The 22,409-nt window shown below is 38.6% G+C and overlaps 2 protein-coding genes across 2 annotated transcripts in view; both read left to right on the top strand.

Annotated features, from left to right (window-relative positions):
- Window positions 1-21,011, top strand: part of LOC131968325 (H-2 class I histocompatibility antigen, Q9 alpha chain-like) — a 31,591-nt gene extending 10,580 nt beyond the window's left edge. Inside the window, exons 3-6 of the mRNA XM_059329147.1 lie at window positions 481-759; window positions 1,638-1,940; window positions 2,775-2,889; window positions 20,351-21,011. Coding sequence (XP_059185130.1) covers window positions 481-759; window positions 1,638-1,940; window positions 2,775-2,889; window positions 20,351-20,357 — 704 coding nt within the window. The 3' untranslated portion in view covers window positions 20,358-21,011. The remainder of the gene's footprint in view (window positions 1-480; window positions 760-1,637; window positions 1,941-2,774; window positions 2,890-20,350) is intronic.
- LOC131968322 (class I histocompatibility antigen, F10 alpha chain-like) lies at window positions 12,383-21,011 on the top strand. The gene is made up of 6 exons (XM_059329145.1): window positions 12,383-12,688; window positions 15,995-16,261; window positions 17,972-18,250; window positions 18,763-19,065; window positions 19,904-20,024; window positions 20,419-21,011. Exons 1-5 carry the CDS (start codon window positions 12,631-12,633, stop codon window positions 20,017-20,019), a joined length of 1,023 nt encoding a protein of 340 aa, XP_059185128.1. The 5' UTR covers window positions 12,383-12,630; the 3' UTR covers window positions 20,020-20,024; window positions 20,419-21,011.
- Window positions 21,012-22,409: the final 1,398 nt, after the last annotated feature.

The following is a 22,409-nucleotide window of genomic DNA, read 5'->3' on the forward strand; positions in this document are numbered from 1 at the left end:
GAAGCCACACCACCTTCAGCAGTGGAGACAAACTGGTGTCTCAGTGGAGACAAACTAGTGGTCTCAGTGGAGACAAACTGGTGTCTCAGTGGAGACAAACTAGTGGTCTCAATAGTGACAAACTGGTGGTCTCAGTGGAGACAAACTGGTGTCTCAGTGGAGACAATCTGGTGGTCTCAGTGGAGACAGTGTGTCTCTGTGGTTAAAGAAAAGAGGATATGAAGTGTGTTAGGATGTCTCTCTGTTTCCCAGCAGTCTCTGCCTCTCTGTCTCTCTCTAAGACGTCCACACTGTCCAGATGATGGCTGGTTGTAAGTGGTTGTCATGGAGACAATAACAGCAGGAGGTGTAGATTCTGTGTCTGAGTGTCTGTGGATCAGTGTGTCTCTGTGGTAAAGATGTGATATCAGCTGGTGATAGATGACTGGGCTGTGATCTCACTCTGGTTTACTGCAGTGTCTCTGTCTCTCTGTCTCTCAGGTGTCCACATACTCCAGTGGATGGTTGGCTGTGAATGGGATGATGAGACTGATGAGGTCAAAGGTTATGAACAGTACGCTTATGATGGAGAAGACTTTATCTCATATGACCTGGAGACAGAGACATGGGTCGCTCCAAAACAACAGGCTGTCTTCACCAAACACAAGTGGGATGATGACAAATATCTGATGGATCTGAGAAAACACTACCTCACCCAGATTTGTCCTGAGGGGCTGAAGAAGTATGTGAACTTGGGGAGGAGCTCTCTGCTGAGAAAAGGTAGAGTCACATGACCTGATGTAGTTTAATGACCACGACAATGTTAATATGCCTTCTGTGTTTCCAACCATAAGTAACATTACAATAAATATAAAGCATACAGAGGCTGAATCTGTCTCAGTTTAAACACATTTCTTTTTCTCTCTCGTCTCTTTATTTCTCTGACTCAACACATTTATCCCCACTCGTCTGTCTCACACTCACTGTCCACTGCACTCTTTAATCTGTCTCACCTCTCTTCATCTGTTTCTTCCCTTCAGTCTCTGTTAGAGACTATGAAAGGACAGAATATCACTTTGCCTTCGCGGGCTCACTATGAATGCCTTAAGGCGAAAAGCAGGACATTTGCGGGACGGCACTATGAAAGGGGCTTTCATTTGTCAATTAATGAGATGTATTTGCATTATATACATACTGTATATTATAGGAGCTCAGTCTAATACTGAGTTACTGAGGTATTTGAGTCCCGGAATAACCTGGTTGACACGCCTCGCCACGGCCGATGCTCTCGTACCGCATTGAATAAATGTTCACGCTGTTCCACAACACAGTGCGTTTATTGCCGTGCCATGTAAACAAAGAAAAACATACAAACAAAATACCGGCATGATGATCTACAGCATTACAGCGCTAAAGCGGCGCAGCGGCGGTCAAAAAACCGTTTGCCCTTCCGGGTCAAACCCTCCACAAAGAGTAAACAATCACACCTATATACACCTGAGCTCCCCAGGTAACAGCATAGCGACCCCACATATACATTGAGTGAATTACACCACAAACTCAACCAAACACATTCAGCTCCTACACTGTATATATAGTGTATTAAGGTAGTGATAGTAATAAAGAACCTATAAACTGTGTTTCTCTTCTCTCTGCAGACCTTCCCTCAGTGTCTCTCCTCCAGAAGACTCCCTCCTCTCCAGTTAGCTGCCACGCTACAGGTTTCTACCCTGACGTAGCCATGGTGTTCTGGAGGAAAGATGGAGAGGAGCTTCATGAGGACGTGGACCTCGGAGAGATCCTCCCCAACCACGATGGATCCTTCCAGATGAGTGTTGACCTGGACCTCTCATCAGTCAAACCTGAAGACTGGACCAGGTACGACTGTGTGTTTCAGCTGGTTGGTGTGAAGGAGCACATCTTCACCAGACTGGAAGAAGAAAAGATCAGGACCAACAGAGGTGAGACTTCTATCTGTCTTTGTTTTGTTTACAGTTTCTTCTATCTAGTTTTTTATATATAATTTTAAGACTTAGATCAGAAATTGTTCTGCTGTTCACTTGCCCTTTGAATAGTTTGAATGACACTAAAGTTAATCTTGAATCTCTCTTCTGCTTTAAGTATTAAACCAATACATTTACCCACTTCTGCACCCAGAATTATTACCACAGTTTGTTTTGTGTTGCCTGTCCAATGTTTGCTTAAGCTTAAATTGAAATAAAAAATAAATAAATAATAATACAAAAATAATTTATCATCAATTTATTTATTTTTTAGGTTTTTATCACTTTTTGAAAGTCAATTAAAGTTTTCAAATCACATTAAAAATATATATCTACACATTTTTTTTAACCTTTTAATTTGTATCCACAGTTCAGAGAGAATACTATATAATAATCACTGTATTGACTGAACTACTGGCCAGTTTTAGAGGCTGAATAAGGGAATAATTCAATAAATATATGAAAGAATGTATCTATCAGTAAATTAGTCAGAATCAAGTTTATTGGCCGAGGATGTTAACATTCAAAACAGAGTTTGAGTCAAAAACCCACATATGGGACAGAAACCAACACAGACATGCAGCTAAACAAAGACAACAAAGTTAGACAAGGATAAACAAACAACAAATATGTAAAGTAATAATATACAGATAAGAAGGGATAAATAATAACAATAGCAGAACAAACAATGTATTCAGGATTGTGTTCTGGTGGACAAACTGACGTTCTTCTCTTCTGACCTGCTTCACCTGTTCAGGTTGTGACTATTTCTTGTTGTTTTCTGCTCAACAGAGAAACCCACTGACAAGAACGGCATCAACATTCCTGCAGTCGTTCTTCCTCTCGTCCTCCTCCTCCTCGCTGTGATTGGATTCTTAGTTTACAGAAGAAGAATAACAGGAAGATGGTGTTAGAAGATACTCTGGCATTTGGCAGTTGTGACGACTAAAACAATGTGTGTGCAGTTCTCTTAGAAACTGAATTGTGGAAAAGACAACCCTGAAGGCCAAACACACAACCCTGCACAAAGTGGGCTGCTTCAGGAGACATGAACTTTTCACACCTGCTGTTGAACAAAGACGCCTTCAACTTTGTGTAAAACAACCTTCTGTCATTGTTTCTTATTCAGCTTTTGTGACACAAGAAGAACATATTTGACTTTATACAGATTTTCCATAACAAAGTTGAGATATTAATAAAAGTGTGAAGAGAAAGGCACAGATTCTTTCAGAAACCTTCACATCGGCAGGTCAGATAAAGTTTAATATTAAAAAGTCAAATATGAACCTTAAGAAAAACAGTGACACCAAGTCACTGAAACAATGTTGAAAAGGATTACAAATAAATAATTTGTTTAAAAAGCATATTAGCTAAATGCTTACAAAATGTTCACACTAGTTAATGAATCATGGATATTTGAGATCTAAATGAAGCTGTAAATATGAGGCTTTGTGGAATTTTACTCTCCAAACCTCTATGGTAAATAATTCAGATTTTTATATATATTTTTTCTATTTCTTCTTTAGGTTTATGGACACATTTTGCACTGTGTCTGTAGTGCACTATGGGACATTTAGCAGATATGGTTAATAAAACAGTGGTCATAAATAATAATAAATATACATTGTGCAAAAATCTTTGTAATATTAATAAAGGATGGGTGGGGCGTAAACACACTTCCATTATTTAAGTTAAGTTATATAAATGAAGTTTATGTGAAATGTCTGATTCCCTGATGAGATTTATGAAACATTTTTGATTTGACCTCTGCAGAATTTCTCACATATGAGAACCATGGACGACTTTGTGTTTCATTCTGAAGTGAACAATCATTTCATTTGCTTTGAATTCTCAGAAATCCTTCTTTTGCAATCGAAAATATAATTCAAAGAAAAGGCCAAATGTCCAAACTGTTTTTAAATGAGTGACATTTTCCTGGTTAACAGATTCAGCAGATGTGGTTTAACACAAACTGGTGGTGAGCATAAATATTAGACACAAGCCTGAAGTGGGAGGTGAGCTTCTCAAGGGTTTTAATATTTATAATGTTCCACTTAAACATGTTAAATCCAGAAACCCTGTGACAACACTGGACAACATGTGTAAGTTGTTGTGTGATGCTGGTGTCTCTGTGTGTCCTGTCATGTCCCGTACAACACTTCTAAACTCTGTCATGTTGTGGAGAAGATCTCTGATCTGTTTCACAAGGTTTTATGGAGAAGAAGCTCTTTTTCTTTAGTTTTGTTTGGTGAACTGGATTCTGTTCTTCACTTAAAAAGTACACCAGTGTGTAAATCATCATGTAGAGATATGGTGTGTATAATATATAAAGCTATAAAATAAATGTTTCATCTGGATTTCTAGAATGTTTTGTTTTAATTTCGTTCAAATAACTTTTCTTCGTTCATTGCTCTCAAAACTCATTTTTATGGCTCATTTTTAATTGTCAGCTTTTATCATGTGTCAATATAATATCAAGATATTAAATAAAGCTGAAAAATTGACAAAAAATAGTGTTTGTGTAATTGAAAACATTTCTGTTTAGAGTGTAACAGCCTCCATTTAACTACAACTTGTAATGATCAGGGTTTATATAATGAGTATTGTTCTTCTGAAAAAGACAACAGTTAAGAGTTATTATTTGTTTGTTGGGGGTTCAAAGTTTTACAGAATTTTTTTTCAGGACAACACTATGGTCTCAATCGCTGACACTCCAATGAGTCCCTGTTCATTTTTCTGAGGTAAGAGGGAGGCATAAAAGAAAGCCTTGCCCCCCCTGCTGCAACCCCAGCTGGCAGCAACGAATTAAAAGAAAAGTTACGTCCGATTCGACATTTACCAGCGCGAGTTTCCAATGTCCGACTGCAGTGAATGCAGCACGAGTTAACGTCAGAGCGGCCGGCAAGAGACTGATTTGTTTTGAAAACTGAGTGGCGCGAAGCGAGGGAGCCAGGAGTCGCGAGGAGAGAAGAGACGGCGGGAAAGAGGTAAAAACTGATTAACTATCTATCAAGAAATTAAATTATAATGAAAGCACAGTGCTAGCATAGTTGTGATTCTGGTTTTGAGATGATAAAAATCTGGTTGGAGAAAGTTATTTCGTTAACTATACATGTAATGTTAGCTAGGTCTGACCTTAAAGTAGGCTACAAACGCTAATATTGATTAAAAGTTACTTTGAATTTTACAGAAATGAAGAGGAAAGGTAGCATACATAGTTTTTTCTCACCAAAAAGAAAGATGAAAGAAATAGAAAATGAACAACTGAGCAAGGTAGACGGAGAAGATGAGGTGGAAGGAGAGAGAGAAGATGAAGATGAGGTGGAAGGAGAGAGAAAAGATGAAGATGAGGTGGGAGGAGAGAAAAGATGAAGATGAGGTGGAAGGAGAGAGAGAAGATGAAGATGAGGTGGAAGGAGAGAGAGAAGATGAAGATGAGTTGGAAGGAGAGAGAGAAGATGAAGATGAGGTGGAAGGAGAGAAAAGATGAAGATGAGGTGGAAGGAGAGAGAGAAGACGAAGATGAGGTGGAAGGAGAGAAGATGAAGATGAGGTGGAAGGAGAGAGAGAAGATGAAGATGAGGTGGAAGGAGAGAGAGAAGATGAAGATGAGGTGGAAGGAGAGAGAGAGATGAAGATGAGGTGGAAGGAGAGAAAAGATGAAGATGAGGTGGAAGGAGAGAGAGAAGATGAAGATGAGGTGGAAGGAGAGAGAAGATGAAGATGAGGTGGAAGGAGAGAGAGAAGGGCAACAGAAAAGTGAAAGAGAAAGAATTCAAGGCCAAGGCGACCAGGGACGTTTTGCTATAAGCTGTATTTAAGAGACATTGCTTAGACTTCTTCAAATAAATATAAATATTCATGTTTGCTTATATATGAGTAATTGTGGAAACTTGTCAGTGTGAAAGTGTGATGAGATGGAGACATAGTTTTAATATTTTGTGAAGTGTATTTTAGATCTATTGCTCAGATTAAATTCCAAAATTAAACAAATTAACCTAAAAATACTCTCCCAGGCTAAAATGTTAGTGTGTGTTAAACACAGTCTGATGGTTATAGCTGATCAATGACAGTTCAGATTAGATTATGTTTTACTAGTCATTATATTGTATAATTAGTTCAGATGTAATGCAGTTTAAATTTCTCCTCCTCTCCATCTTCTAGACATATCCAAGTCCAGGTGTGAGGTTCCAGTGTGAGAGAGTTTCCCTAAGACCCTCCAGGGAGGAGCCAGGAGAAGCTTAAGCAGCGACTGGTACAAATCTCACCCCTGGTTAGAATACTCTCACTCAAAAGATGCGACTTACTGTTTTGCTTGTAGGCATTTTTCACTCCCCGATGCTCCAAGGACTGTTTTCACCTCATTCAAGGGTTATCGTAACTGGAAAAAGGCTACAATGAAAGACAGTGGTTTCTGTTCTCATACCAGATCTGAAGGTCATGTAAAAAGACTGAGGGACAAACTGGGAGAATGTGTGTTCAGAGTGAACAATAACAGCGTTGTCCAGAACCGTGTTTGAGTGCCTTGACCCATTTGTTTCCAGTGTATTTATGCTCACCTTAGTACAGCTCAGTTCAATGGTCTTCATGGGTAAGTTTTTCTTTTGATAGTTTCTTCTTGTCAAAAACTGTTTGCTTCCCCTCTCACATATCTGCCACTCATCACCTGTGTCTTACCTTAATGCCTTTCCTGTGATAATGCCCCACCTACAGTAGTGTTACCATACTTCTATCTCCTATTAAGTGAGATCACATTGTATGGTCACGTATTCCTAATATGAACTGTTTCACATGAAACCTCAAATGCAAGACATTGATTGCATGAGATTAAGTTTGTCTGTATGAGTTTGTAAATGGCAGCCCGTGCCCTTTTGTAGTGTGTACATACTATTTGTCATCAAACAGTGATAACTGATTAAATTCAGTATATATATGTCTGCCATATGTTGCCACCCTTCAAAAATTCCTGCCTCCCCCTTGCCACCCCATAAATGTTTTTCTAGATCCGCCCCTGACTACGTCCATTATTTACAATCTATGACTTGAATCTTGAGTGTGTTTCCTTATGTCACCACTAGAGAGTAACATAACTCTGAAATGGGTCAGCTGAGAGAGAAGTCACTGCAGTGAAACAATCTGCCAGAGAAACATTCCTCAGTCTTTCCAACTACAACTTCCTTTTGAGTCTTTAGAGTCAGGTTCATGAATATCAGGTTATCTAAACTCTCTCTAACTTGCTTTTCACTCCGTATCCCTCACTCCAAAATTAAACTTAAAATCCTGTTATACATCATAATTTGCACTCACTTTTATTTCTCCCATTGGACCTGCAGCTCGTCTCCTAAAGGGGCGTGGCAGTAACTGAACTCACCTGACAGGTACAGGGACTGAGAGGTCAGTGAGCCGTCTCGCTTGGTACCTGTCTCTGTTGACACACCTTTATTGAGAGATAAAGAAGTTCCTCATGTGGCATCTCCAGGTACGATCACCTTTTTAATCTTTGCTTCACTTTTCCAGTCAGCTCTGATTTTGTTCCTGCGCAGCTAAAACACGTCTTTATATTTATTTATTTTAACTTCTACTTGGCCTTGATATGACTATTTGTTTGTAACTGAATAACACTGAATGCACCATATTCAAGATGTTTGTACTAATTGTAAAATCTTGAGACAGTTAAACACTCCTTGAAGATTTTTATAACTGGATCTTCTGGTGATAAACTCAGGTATTTGTAGAGTAAATAATGTGGTGAGAGTTAGCTAGTATCTCTTTATGAGGGTCTCTCGAGGGACTATGTAGCTATTTGTATGACAAAGTGTGATTAAATAATGTAACCCTGAGTGATCTATATGGTGTTATATGTATAATCAAAATGCTGCAGAGATTTAACTGAAAGGTGGAGAAGTACTGGAAGAGAGGAGAAGTAAAATAAGGCCTAGATAAGAATGTTAAGTTTGTGCCAGAAAAAAACACCTGTGATCTTTCACCAGAGATGTTCATTTGAGTGCTGGTCCCGGAGAGCTGGTGGGAGCGGGGTTGCCCAGCTGGGCAAGAAGCAGCATTTACAAGGGCTAAATACAGTAGCATACTCTGAGTGAGAAATGAAAAATAGAAAAGGCTCTGTATATGACAAACAGAGATTAGTGAGAGATAAGAACATAGAAAGACTCTGTGGGAACCAACGGATAACTTTAAATCATAGTAAATAAAGCATAGAAAGGCCCTATGGGAACCAATGAATGATTTAAAATCAAAGTAATATTTTCAACCCCTAAACATATTGATGTCTCTCTGCCAGGGGATGAGGTAATGCCACCTGCACCTAGGGGGGGCGGATTTGGAGCAGCCCCTAGGAGGAGAAATCTAAAGAATCAACAAATTTTATTGGAGGAAAGGTCATAATAAATATTTATGATGGGATGGACAGATGTGTGTGATTTCTCTATAAAACCTCATGTAAGTGTCATTTCGAGTTAGAGAGCTTATGGACTGCACCTTGTGTGTATTATATTTGTTCTCTCCACTTTTTATCGATAATAAAGTGTGTCACAAGATCTTGGACTCCTGCTTGAAGATTTTTGAGACTTGTTAGAGAGTTTTTTTTTGGAGCTGTTTTCCAACTGGGCTTCTGATTAACTGTTAAAGATAGAGAAGTAATTTTTTCCAATTGGACTCCTTTAAAAACTAATTTATGAGCTATTTGACCTACAACTTGGACCAATAAATTACACGACATATTGATCAGCAGAAAGAGGTTTGGTCAACCAGAGCTCAAGCCTCAAAGTAACAAATAATATAAATACTACAATGTCTGGATAAAAGATGTGACACAGATTGATTTGTTTGTGTAATAATCATGAACATTATTGTCTCAGTTGGAATAGTGAGAACAAAATATCTAAGTTTCTTATTAAACCTTATTAAATTCTATAACTTTTTATAAAGTGCTCCAACAGCTATAAGAGAGGGTGGAAACAGAGAAACTATATGAAGCGCCAAAGCAAAATGAAAAGCAGGATCATGTGTTCAAACATCAACAGAGGTGTTCAGTTTCTGTTGTTTGAGCAGTTTTCAGTGTCCACAGCTTCAAATCAGCTCCGGAGCATTTATTCTGTAGGACAGAGCTGAGCTGATCTGATGCTTGTGTTTACAGTTTTTCTCATGTCACTATTTACATTTGCACAACAGTTAATACATTTCTCAAAACAACTAGTACAAACTGCAAAACCTTGTTGATAACCTGCAGAAGCGTGTCACTTGCTCTAAATGGAGTTATAGCCCCTTCCTATCTATCTATCTATCTATCTATCTATCTATCTATCTATCTATCTATCTATCTATCTATCTATCTATCTATCTATCTATCTATCTATCTATCTATCTATCTATCTATCTATCTATCTATCTATCTATCTATCTATCTATCTATCTATCTATCTATCTATCTATCTATCTATCTATCTAACATCATGTTTATGAACCAGATAGTCAAATGTCTCTGTCATGTTTTTACTCTGGAAATGTTTTCAATGCAAAAAAGTCAGATCTTGGTGATGCTACCTGAAAATCCTCCAGACAGACTTTATACTATTCAAACAGCCATTTGAAAACTACAGTAAAGTTACACATTACTGTATTTAGTGAGGTAACTGAGTACAACACACTGAATATGTATGTTTCATATTTTTATTGCAAATGCTCTTTGCAATTCTAATTTGTTTACAGCATTGTGCAAAATTGAAAACACCTTATTTACAACAAACATGACGTCCCTTTGGGTCGAGCTGTGACAGTCCAGAGTCACAGGGTACATGCCAAAGCTCTTAATGTTCGCCTCCTCTATCCTCTATCCTCGCTTGAACCGGAAGTTCTTTCGCGGGCGCCATCTTTAAGACCGTCCCAAAGCTCTTATTTGTGATCGGAGGATAGAGGATAGAGGAGGCATATCGGAGGAGGCACAAGCGAGGATACACGAGAGAATCCTATGCGGAAGTCTTTTAGCGGTGGCCCCGCCCCCTGACTCGTTGAATAGAAGCAGCAGCTGATCGGACTGATGTTATACATCAACATCGCAGTAGTTTCATACCGGAGTGAAGACAGATCACAGATTAAACTAAAGTGTGTCACCACAAGTTTTATATTTTATTTATATGATTCACCATGTAATTAAAATCTGTCTTATTGTGACTCTGAACAACAAAAACACCACAAACATATTTCTACATTTATAATAAATTAAGAGAAAGATCGCTCTAGAAGTTTTTTTCCTTTTTCCTTTTTTTCCTTTTCGTGATCTGTTTTTTTCCACCGTACAGATTTATTATGGATATTATTAAAGTAAAAAAAACAAACAGTAGAGAGTATGAGAGTTTGTCCGTCAGCAAGAGACACTTTTACATTGTTTGTCATTTTCATCAGTCCCACGCGAGGCTGATCATTACTGAGTGACATAATTTACATTTTACCTTAATCATCTAAGCTAATAAAATATTGGCCGGTGTTCAGCGGACACAATCATGTTCTGGGATATTAAATAATTAATTTATCACCAGGATCGTCTACTACGACGGCGTATTAGGGCCATATATGAAAAAAATAAAAAAATAAATAGGAACCCAGGGGAGAAGGACCCAGCCACCATGTCATGATTAAAAACAGATAACATGAGGTGATGTTACGACATCACCACATTTCATTCCTTTCTACCTGCGGGTAGTCTCTTCTTCTCCATCACTCGCTCTGTTTAAGGTGTTTTATCAGAGTGATCCGACTGACGCTCCCCTCCTCCTCGCGTTCACACGGAGCGCTCTCTGTCAGACCTCCTCTGCTCTTTGTTGACAGTTACAGTGTGTAACGTTCGTCTAAACTTATTTCACAGCAGCAGGTTTATTGTTCCCAGCCTTCATTCCTCACGGTCATCCTCTTGTGATGCGTCTTTACGCTGCCATGGAGCCGGGATTATGGAATCTTTATTCATCTTTTTGAAGTGTGTGTGTGTGTGTGTGTGTGTGTGTGTGGCACCGGACAGACCCAGTGAGGCTTGGACCAGTATTACCCCCCTCCCCCGGGTCAGTATTTTTTTTTCATACTTGGCCCTAATAGTTGTCCTAATACAGCAGCAAATAATAATAAATAAATTATATAAAGGCATCCCCGTGCCCCTGAGCTGGACACAGTTCACAATATAAATACACAATGGAGGTTGTTATTCATGTGCAGGTGTTTGTTAAACAGAGAAAACACTTATTATTATTATTATCATTATTATTATTATTAGTGCATGTCTCCAGCTATTAAAGCGACTGACAGCTGATCCAGCTGTGATCTGCTGCCGCCGTCATTAGAAACGGACGTCGCTTCACGTGACGCTTCGGAGGGAAGGACGTCTCATGAAATAGACGACATGGGATGCAGCCACAGTGTTGTAGAAATGGTCCTCACTATGTCCTGCTGGTTCATATATGTTGTAAAGTGTTTGTGGTTTATGGATTCAGCTCTGAGTGATTGTAGAGAAGTGGCTCATCATTGGTTCAACTAATGCTTCACACAGCCCTTTATCAGTCTCATCAGTGGAAGCTGAGCTTCACCTCAGAGAAAATGAACTAACTGTTGTGCAAATGTTAATATTGATGTGAGAAATGCACCAAATCAACTGAGAAAAACTGTAAAATAACAGATAATGCCAGTCTGTAGATCAACTGCAGCTTTGAACCACTGGGGGCAGCACCTCACCTCATTTACTCACTATAACATCCAGGAAACCAAACTTGGATTTTTTGTTTGTTGTTGATATTTTTGATCAGGACTGTTTTAAATCCCAGGGCAGCCATACAGAACAAAAGAACAATAAGACACTACTGAATCCCCACAAACTGCTCAGTGTCTGGTCTGTAGCTGACAGTAACCTCTGACCTGACACAACATTTCTGCACATTTCATTAGTCTGCAAAACATTTTGACAAGATGTGAGCAGCAGAAAGAATAAAACTCTTTTCATATGTGAACAAAGTTGAGTGTCTCCCCGTCCTCTTACACAGGCTGAAGTAACATCATATACAGGAGCATCTCAATGAATTAGAATATCATAAAGAGTTTATTTATGTCAGTAATTCAATTCAAAAAGGTGAAATAACACATTATATAGATCAATTATACACAGAATGAAACATTTCATGTCTTCATTTATTTAATTTCTTCTTATTATAATGATTATGGCTTAAATTTAATGAAGACCTGAAATTCAGTGTCTCATGAAATGTGAATATTGCAACAAAAAAAAACAACATAAAACGTCTGTTTAATATGTAAATGTTGTTCTCTGAAAAGTCTGTCATCTATATGACTCAATACTTGGTTGGGACTGTTTGACTTGAACTACTGGAAATAGTCTTTTCTATGATATTGTCATTTATTGAGACGCACATATACTTTCACTTCTGTTCAAAACCTGTCTGAGTCTGTTTGACCTAGATACAAGTGACGTCATGCTCAGAATAAATTCCCATTGGCTCAGATGAAGGTTTGTTCAGCGTCACCTCTTGTTTTCTCCTCATTTCAACTCTGATTGTGGAGCAGGAAGGATGATCTCTGTTTCTCTCTTCAGACAAACCCACAAAGCTTCACTCTGGTAAATCTTCAGACGGTCACAATGCAGATCTTTGCTGCTCTGGTTCTCCTGGGAACCGCCCTGCATGGCGCTGCACCAAGTGAGTTCACATTGTTTTGTTGGTTTATTGTAAAAGAAACAAAAATGCTTCATGTCTTTCTATACTGTATTTATGAGTTTCAGTGTTTTACGATTGTCCTTTGTGTTTGTTTCCTGGACTTCTGTGTTTATTATAGAAATATTAAAAAGTAACAACCCATCATCTTAAAGTTGACGTCAGTAAATCCTGTCTGTTCACCTCATTGAATGATCCCTATAAACTTTAGTTGAACTTTTGGAAAGAGGGATAGTCAATACTCCTATCCTATATAATAATCCTGAAAAGGGCACAAGTGTGTTTTCATGAACTATTTATATCTTTTATTTGGGTCATTATTTTTTACCAGGGGCGATTCTAGGGTCAGAGTTTTAGGGGTCATTAGATTAGATTAGATTGAACTTTATTGTCACTGAACAAAGTAACAGCTACTTGGACAACAAAATGCAAGTCATGCTCTGTAAATTATTTACAAATGGCCATATCTAACGTATCTGGTTGCAGACCTGTCTGAAATTCCATGAACCAATATAAGTCATCAATAATTTAAAATAAAACAAGATTCACATCAAGAGCAACAAAAAGAAGGTAAAACCAAAAAGTCTAAAAAAAAATCCAGATTATTTACCCATGTCTTGAAAATACTTAGAAAGTAAAGATATGAAACAAGAAAGAGAGGGACATTTTTTAAAGTACTTCCCCTGAATCCCCATTTGGCTCTTCCATGTATGCAGGCAACACACTCTACTTTGGGAGAGTTAATCTATGTCGCCGCACTTTGAGGGTGGCAAACCTGTCAGTGACCATTTGGTGTTCGATTCTTTCAAGCAACTCCTTCTCAATACACATCACAGCTAGGTGCCGGAGTCAGCTTTGGCCCCTGGTCCTCCTGAGCCATGTATGGAGCCGACGCAAGGCACTAAAAGACCGCTCACATGTACAACTGCTAACTGGTACTGCTAATTGTCAAGGCAACCTGCATAACAGCTTTCAGTGAAGGGAACATTTCAGAATCCAGAGTTTGTACACTGTTAGCATGTCCTGAACTGTACCAGACTCACTCTTGCGCTTCAGAAAGTTTTTTGTAACCATCACTTCCTCTGACTTAAGTTCAATATAGTAATGCAGAGCCAGTGCTGTCAGATGAGGCTCAGACAAGAAGTGGCCTGAGGTTGGACTGTATGCCTGAATTCCATTGAGCACCTCCTCATTCACACCAGAAAAACACCTCTCAAGTTCACTGATCATTCGGTGATTGGTCCAGACAAGGAAACAAAAGTTTCCTCTTGAGATGTTCAGACTCTGAAGAGCCACAGGTTTCACTGTCTGGCCCACCCACAAGTTGACTCAACAACATATTCATCCATTCTCTTAGTCTTCCACCTCTGTCCTGAGGATGATTCTAAGACTGCTATCTGGTTTGCCTCACACATAGCTTCGTTCTGGAGTACAGATCTGCAGCAGTGGCATCACTGCGTTTCTGCTTCATTGTGTCAGTCACTGCATCTTTGTATGTCACTGCTTGGGCAATGTCAATGGTCTCCTTCTGCAGGTATGTTTTGATTGTAGAGAGGCACTCAATGATAGCAGGGAAATTATTAATCACTGCAGTCACTGAATGAAGCTGGCATACCCAGCGTGTAGTTGACAACTGCACAAGTTTTTTTGGCTGCAACCCTAACTTCTTTTGAGTGTCCACAAACTTATGGTGGTTATCAAGGGAGACGCTAAAGAAAGAATGGAGACTTTCCAGTATGTTGACGAACTCTGTGTCTTCAGAGACAGCTTCGCATGTGTAGCATAAAACAATATTTAACTCATGTGCATAGCAATGCACATATATTGCCTCAGGGTGCTTTTTTAAAAATGGGCTTGTCCACCCCCAACATCCCCACTCATGACAGCTGTCTGTGCCACACATTTCAACTGTTCAATTCCCTTTTTTACCAAATGATTTTCAACTGCAGCTGCTATTGAAGTAGCATCAAACTGTGACACCTCTGTAAGGGCTAGGAACCTTTCTTTGATGGCACCCTCAACAGACACGTACCTAACACAGAGTGCCAACTGTTCTGTCTTTCCATCCCTGGCCTCATCAGCCATAATGGCATACATATTTGCTCCCTTTATCTCACTGATGATACTATCTGTTATTTCTTGTGAACAGCACTCTGTCATCTCATTTTGGCTGTCAGATGAGAGGTATGTGGTGTTCGAAGGGGCTGTGTATCTCTGCAAGAAGGGATCAAATTTGGCAAAAGTGGCATGCACTCTAGGAAATTGCCTTTGTTGTGACTCATCTGTTTCATCATGACCTCTGAATGCTATTCCTTGCTTCCCCAAGAAGCAGGTTACTGCCAAAATACGCTCTAGGTACTCCCTTCTTTCATCAATTTCAGTGGCACTTGCTGCCTCTATCTGCTCTACAACGTTGGCCTTTGACTGGCTTGCTTTGCAGCTGTTCCAACAAACCACACTGTCCTTATGTGATGGTGTTGTTTCATGTTTTTGAAACTTGCTAAGTGCCTTTTGCCTGTTATTGATTCCATCATTAACCAGTGCATCCTTTCTGACATTTTTGCCAAATACCCTACAAGGGAAGCAAAAAGCAGCATTTTGTTGAGCTGAGTATTCCAGCCATCTGAAACTTTTTTAACCAAACTTCTTGAAAGGCTCTTTTTTGTGTGCCAAACTGGGTATGGGGGTATTGAGCCAGCTTTAACTGTTTAGGACCAGTGTCCCTATTCTCTAAATCTAAACAGCTCTCTTCTGTCCCTGCTGCTTTGGCCTAGTGTTGCACTCCCTCTGTCTCTGTCTGTGACTCTCCCTGTTCTTCTCCTCCTCCTTTTATATTAAAAAAATGTGGGTTTAAATAATATGTAACGAAGAGTAAATGTAATAAATTAATTAAATTAAATTAGTATAGGAGTGAGTTGTTACTGTTTTAATCACCACTATTCACTATATATCAATTTATTGTTGTTTTCTCATCTGCAGTGGAAAAAAATCATAGGTTTTTTTATTTGAATTTTTTATCTGCGAAGTCAGTTGATATCATTGTTTTCCTGCTGAAGCACAAAACTTCCTGCTTTGCAATATTTGATATTGTTCACTAATGTGTGTAAACAGAATAACTTAGACTGTAATATGATATATTTACATTAATTAATTAATTTGTATTTATTAGAGTGTAAAACAGATTATTAGGCTGTCTCAAATGTATTGTCATTCTTTTTGTTTCTGTGGGCAGGAAAATAAGATTGTTAATTGATTTATAAAACTGAAATGATGAATTGTTTTTTCTTACAGTGACTCACTCTATGAAGCATTTCATCACTGGATCGTCTCAAGTCCCAAACTTCCCAGAGTTTGTGACTGTTAGTTTGGTTAATGAGATTGAGGCACTGCACTATGATAGTTACAGCAGGAAAATAGCAACCAAACAGGAGTGGATGATCAGAGTCTCAGAAGATGATCCTCAGTACTGGCAATTTCTGACTGAGAATCGATTTGGTGTCCAGCAGTCCTTCAAACACAACATTGAAGATTTCAAGCAGCGCTTCAACCAAACTGGAGGTTTGTTTATGTTTCACTTTCTACTGATAAAATGTTGTTTATTGTGTGGTATATTTTTATATTTTCATCCTGTATTTTAGTACACAGATGTTATATATATTTTTAATATTATTATTAACACTTTATCTCCACAAGATTAGATCAGAGTAACTCTACTGAACTGCCCACAGAGAGTCGCTCCATAATAACTCTACTGCAGGAACCTGTTGATCTCAACAGTTTAACAACACACAGCTGATAGAGGAACATTACTGCCTGGTTTCTCAAAGTGTGGAGCCGGGACTGTAAAGGGGACACAGGCTGCTTCTGATGGGTCCTCATATGAGAGGAGGAGCGGTTTGTTTTAATAAAGCTGCTGACAGGACGACATAGTGAACGTCTCATTCAGATCAGAGGTTTAAAGAGTTTAACAGCTCCACTCTACCTACTAATACACAGTGTGTCTGTTAAGGGGCAGTGGGGAGAGGCTCGAGCGCACAACACAGGAGGCAGGATATAGTAGAGTTCAGGGTTTTATTAGCAGGGTGATGTGGGGGGAAAAGGCTGGGTGAGCTGGAGGGGAGCTGGAGGTGAAGAGCAGGTGAGGTGACTGGGCTGGTTGACAGGCAGGCAAGCCGGATCACTGCTGGAGAGGGGAGATCTGTGGGAAGAGAGGTTGAATGTGAGTTGGAGCAAGGCAAGGAGGCAAAAAGGGTCAAAAAGTCAAAAAGCCAAAAGGAAAAAAGGCAACAGCAACAAACACTTCGCAGGGAGTCTGCGTCTCTTCTAGGTACTTGCCAGGTCACTATCAGGGAAGATCTGGCGATGACTGGCAGGAGAGCTGGAGTCTTGTAGGCAGAGGGGTTGATTGGAGAGTGGCAGCAGGTGTGCAGTGATCCGGCTCATTCACCTCGTCAACTCAACCTGTTGCAGCTGTGTCTGAGGAGTGCCCGCTGGGAGCGAGCTGAGGTGCTGGGAGTGGCTGAGGCCGGAACAGAGGGGTGTGAAGGAGCGGAGGAGGAGGGTGTGGGTGGAGCCGTAACAGTGTCCATCCCATAATATACCTTTATATGTTGTAGAAGGACAGATTATATTTGTTTATTTTACTTCACCACAGTGTGTGTAGGCCATAATATATGTATATAGTGCTGAAACAATTAGTCGATAAACTGTTTGGATGATCGACAGAACTCACATGTTTTGATAATCAAATAATCATTGAAGTCTTTTATTCAGCAAAAATATGAGCATGATCTACTTTTCTCTGTTTTATATCATTTTATGTTCAATACTGTTAGGTGTTGGTTTGATGAAAGAGAAATTAGGAGATTTCTCCTTTTGCTCTTCTGAGTGTCCTTTTTTCATAATTTTCTGACATTCTACATTGTAAACAATTAATGATTAATTGAATAATAGTTGTGGTGGTCTCAGTGGAGACAGTGTGTCTCTGTGGTTAAAGAAAAGAGGATATGAAGTGTGTTAGGATGTCCCTCTGTTTCCCAGCAGTCTCTGCCTCTCTGTCTCTCTCTAAGACGTCCACACTGTCCAGATGATGGCTGGCTGTAAGTGGTTGTCATGGAGACAATAACAGCAGGAGGTGTAGATTCTGTGTCTGAGTGTCTGTGGATCAGTGTGTCTCTGTGGTAAAGATGTGATATCAGCTGGTGATAGATGACTGGGCTGTGATCTCACTCTGGTTTACTGCAGTGTTTCTGTCTCTCTGTCTCTCAGGTGTCCACATACTCCAGGTGATGCAAGGCTGTGAATGGGATGATGAGACTGATGAGGTCAAAGGTTATGATCAGTACGCTTTTGATGGAGAAGACTTCTTATCATATGACCTGGAGACGGAGACATGGGTCGCTTCAAAACAACAGGCTCTCATTACCAAACACAAGTGGGATAATAATAAAGCTATGATGGCTCAGTACAAACACTACTTCACCCAGATTTGTCCTGAGGAGCTGAAGAAGTTTGTGAAGTTCGGGAGGAGCTCTCTGCTGAGAAAAGGTAGAGTCACATGACCTGATGTAGTTTAATGACCACGACAATGTTAATATGCCTTCTGTGTTTCCAACCATAAGTAACATTACAATAAATATAAAGCATACAGAGGCTGAATCTGTCTCAGTTTAAACACTTTTTTTTTTCTCTCTCGTCTCTTTATTTCTCTGACTCAACACATTTATCCCCACTCGTCTGTCTCACACTCACTGTCCACTGCACTCTTTAATCTGTCTCACCTCTCTTCATCTGTTTCTTCCCTTCAGTCTCTGTTAGAGACTATGAAAGGGCAGAATATCACTTTGCCTTTGCTGCCCAATATGAACGCCGTCAGGTGAAAAGCAGGCAAAGATCTTTCCAGCAATATAGCAGGACATTTGCTGGACGGCACTATGAAAGGGGCTTTCTTTTATCAACTAATGAGATGTATTTGCATTGTATACATACTGTATATATAGTGTATTAAGGTAGTGATAGTAATAAAGAACCTATAAACTGTGTTTCTCTTCTCTCTGCAGACCTTCCCTCAGTGTCTCTCCTCCAGAAGACTCCCTCCTCTCCAGTCAGCTGCCACGCTACAGGTTTCTACCCTGACGGAGCCATGATGTTCTGGAGGAAAGATGGAGAGGAGCTTCATGAGGACGTGGACCTCGGAGAGATCCTCCCCAACCACGATGGATCCTTCCAGATGAGTGTTGACCTGGACCTCTCATCAGTCAAACCTGAAGACTGGACCAGGTACGACTGTGTGTTTCAGCTGGTTGGTGTGAAGGAGCACATCTTCACCAGACTGGAAGAAGAAAAGATCAGGACCAACAGAGGTGAGACTTCTATCTGGCTTTGTTTTGTTTACAGTTTCTTGTATCTAGTTTTTTATATATAATTTTAAGACTTAGATCAGAAATCGTTCTGCTGTTCACTTGTCCTGTGAATAGTTTGAATGACACTAAAGTTAATCTTGAATCTCTCTTCTGCTTTAAGTATTAAACCAATACATTTACCCACTTCTGCACCCAGAATTATTACCACAGTTTGTTTTGTGTTGCCTGTCCAATGTTTGCTTAAGCTTAAGTTGAAATAAAAAATAAATAAATAATAATATAAAAATAATTTATCATCAATTTTTTTTTTTTTTAGGTTTTTATCACTTTTTGAAAGTCAATTAAAGTTTTCAAATCACATTAAAAATATATATAATCTACACATTTTTTTAACCTTTTAATTTGTATCCACAGTTCAGAGAGAATACTATATAATAATCACTGTATTGACTGAACTACTGGCCAGTTTTAGAGGCTGAATAAGGGAATAATTTAATAAATATTTGAAAGAACGTATCTATCAGTAAATTAGTCAGAATCAAGTTTATTGGCCGAGGGTGTTAACATTCAAAACGGAGTTTGGGTCAAAAACCCACATATGGGACAGAAACCAACACAGACATGCAGCTAAACAAAGACAACAAAGTTATAGACGAGAATGAACAAGCAACAAATAGATACAGTAATTATATACAGATAAGAAGGGATAAATAATAACAATAGCAGAACAAACAATGTATACAGGATTGTGTTCTGGTGGACAAACTGACGTTCTTCTCTTCTGACCTGCTTCACCTGTTCAGGTTGTGACTATTTCTTGTTGTTTTCTGCTCAACAGAGAAACCCACTGACAAGAACGTCATCATCATTGCTGCAGTCGTTGTTCCTCTCGTCCTCCTCCTCCTCGCTGTGATTGGATTCATCGTTTACAGAAGGTGCAATGGGATGCTTTAAGGCAGGTAGGAGCTCTCAGGTAGAGTGGAGTCACAATGTTTTTCCACTGTGTTGTGGAGAGTATTTTAGTTTATTGTTTGTTCAACGGACAGAGGATTAATAAAACCCTTTTTGCAAGAGGAGTCAGAGTGAGCTGTGTGCTGAGGAAAAGAGTCAACATGAAGGTTTACACTCTGGAACTGGTTTTGGATCCTAAAATGATTTTTAGTATGATGACATAAGAAAGAAGTGATTATTAAAGAAGTTAAGTGGGTTAAAAAAAGGAAGGCAGAATAGATTAATTTGTCAGTGTGAGTGAATAGAAGAGGGGATCATGTCCACAGAGAAGAAGGTGTTAGAAGATACTCTGGCATTTGGCAGTTGTGACGACTAAAACCATGTGTGTGTTTTGTTTTTCAGCCAACTGTAAGTCATCTTCTGAAAACAACTCTGAGTTCTCTGAGAAACTGAATTGTGGAAAAGACAACCCTGAAGGCCAAACACACAACCCTGCACAAAGTGGGCTGCTTCAGGAGACATGAACTTTTCACACCTGCTGTTAAACAAAGACGCCTTCAACTTTGTGTAAAACAACTTCTGTCATTGTTTCTTATTCAGCTTTTGTGACACAATCTAGCTTTGAAGAACATATTTGACTTTATACAGATTTTCCATAACAAAGTTGAGATTTTAATAAAAGTGTGAAGAGAAAGACACAGATTCTTTCAGAAACCTTCACATCAGCAGATCAGATAAAGTGTAATATTAAAAAGTCAAATATGAACCTTAAGAAAAACAGTGACACCAAATCACTGAAACAATGTTGAAAAAAATCAAAAAGAAATAATTTGTTTAAAAAGCATATTAGCTAAATGCTTACAAAATGTTCACACTAGTTAATGAATCATGGATATTTGAGGTCTAAATGAAGCTGTAAATATGAGGCTTTGTGGAATTTTACTCTCCAAACCTCTATGGTAAATAATTCAGATTTTTATATATATATTTTATATTTTCTCTTTAGGTTTATGGACACATTTTGCACTGTGTCTGTGGTGCACTATGGGACATTTAGCAGATATGGTTAATAAAACAGTGGTCATAAATATTAATAAAAAACTACTGTGCAAAAACCTGTGTAATATTAACAAAGGATGGGTGGGGGGTAAACACACTTCCATTATTTAAGTTAAGTTATATAAATGAAGTTTATGTGAAATGTCTGATTCCCTGATGAGATTTATGAAACATTTTTGATTTGACCTCTGCAGAATTTCTCACATATGAGAACCATGGACGACTTTGTGTTTCATTCTGAAGTGAACAATCATTTCATTTGCTTTGAATTCTCAGAAATCCTTCTTTTGCAATCGAAAATATAATCCAAAGAAAAGGAACAAATGTCCAAACTCTTTTTAAATGAGTGACATTTTCCTGGTTAACAGATTCAGCAGATGTGGTTTAACACAAACTGGTGGTGAGCATAAATATTAGACACAAGCCTGAAGTGGAAGGTGAGCTTCTCAAGGGTTTTAATATTTATAATGTTCCACTTAAACATGTTAAATCCAGAAACCCTGTGACAACACTGGACAACATGTGTAAGTTGTTGTGTGATGCTGGTGTCTCTGTGTGTCCTGTCATGTCCCGTACAACACTTCTAAACTCTGTCATGTTGTGGAGAAGATCTCTGATCTGTTTCACAAGGTTTTATGGAGAAGAAGCTCTTTTTCTTTAGTTTTATTTGGTGAACTGGATTCTGTTCTTCACTTAAAAAGTACACCGGTGTGTAAATCATCATGTAAAGATATGGTGTGTATAATATATAAAGCTATAAAATAAATGTTTCATCGGGATTTCTAGAATGTTTTGTTTTAATTTCCTTCAAATAACTTTTCTTCGTTCATTGCTCTCAAAACTTATTTTTATGGCTCATTTTTAATTCTCAGCTTTTATCATGTGTCAATATAATATCAAGATAAAATTAATTGTGTAATGTTGATTTGTAAACTTTATTTCAGTTTCTTTCAGATAACCTTTTTTCTTAAATTTAGCTTGTGTTTATCAGACGTTTTAATTAGTCAGTTTTAATCACGTTAGTAAAATAGAACACTGAAAGTTGTGAAACCTAAAGTGGGAAACTGTTTGTTTGATTTTCTTTCAAAGCTTCTTTTTATGACTCTTATTTATTTGTTTGAATCCGGCTCAGAGTCTTTTCCTGCAAGTCTCCCCCTTTCACTCTGTATCTCTCCCACTATTAAATAAAGCTGAAAAATGGACAAAAAATAGTGTTTGTGTGTTTGTGTTGTTGAGAACATTTCTGTTTAGAGTGTAACAGCCTCCATTTAACTACAACTTGTAATGATCAGGGTTTATATAATAAGTACTGTACTTCTGAAAAAAGATTATTA

Source organism: Centropristis striata, chromosome 3 (genome assembly GCF_030273125.1).
Source record: "Centropristis striata isolate RG_2023a ecotype Rhode Island chromosome 3, C.striata_1.0, whole genome shotgun sequence".
Lineage (NCBI taxonomy): Eukaryota > Metazoa > Chordata > Actinopteri > Perciformes > Serranidae > Centropristis > Centropristis striata.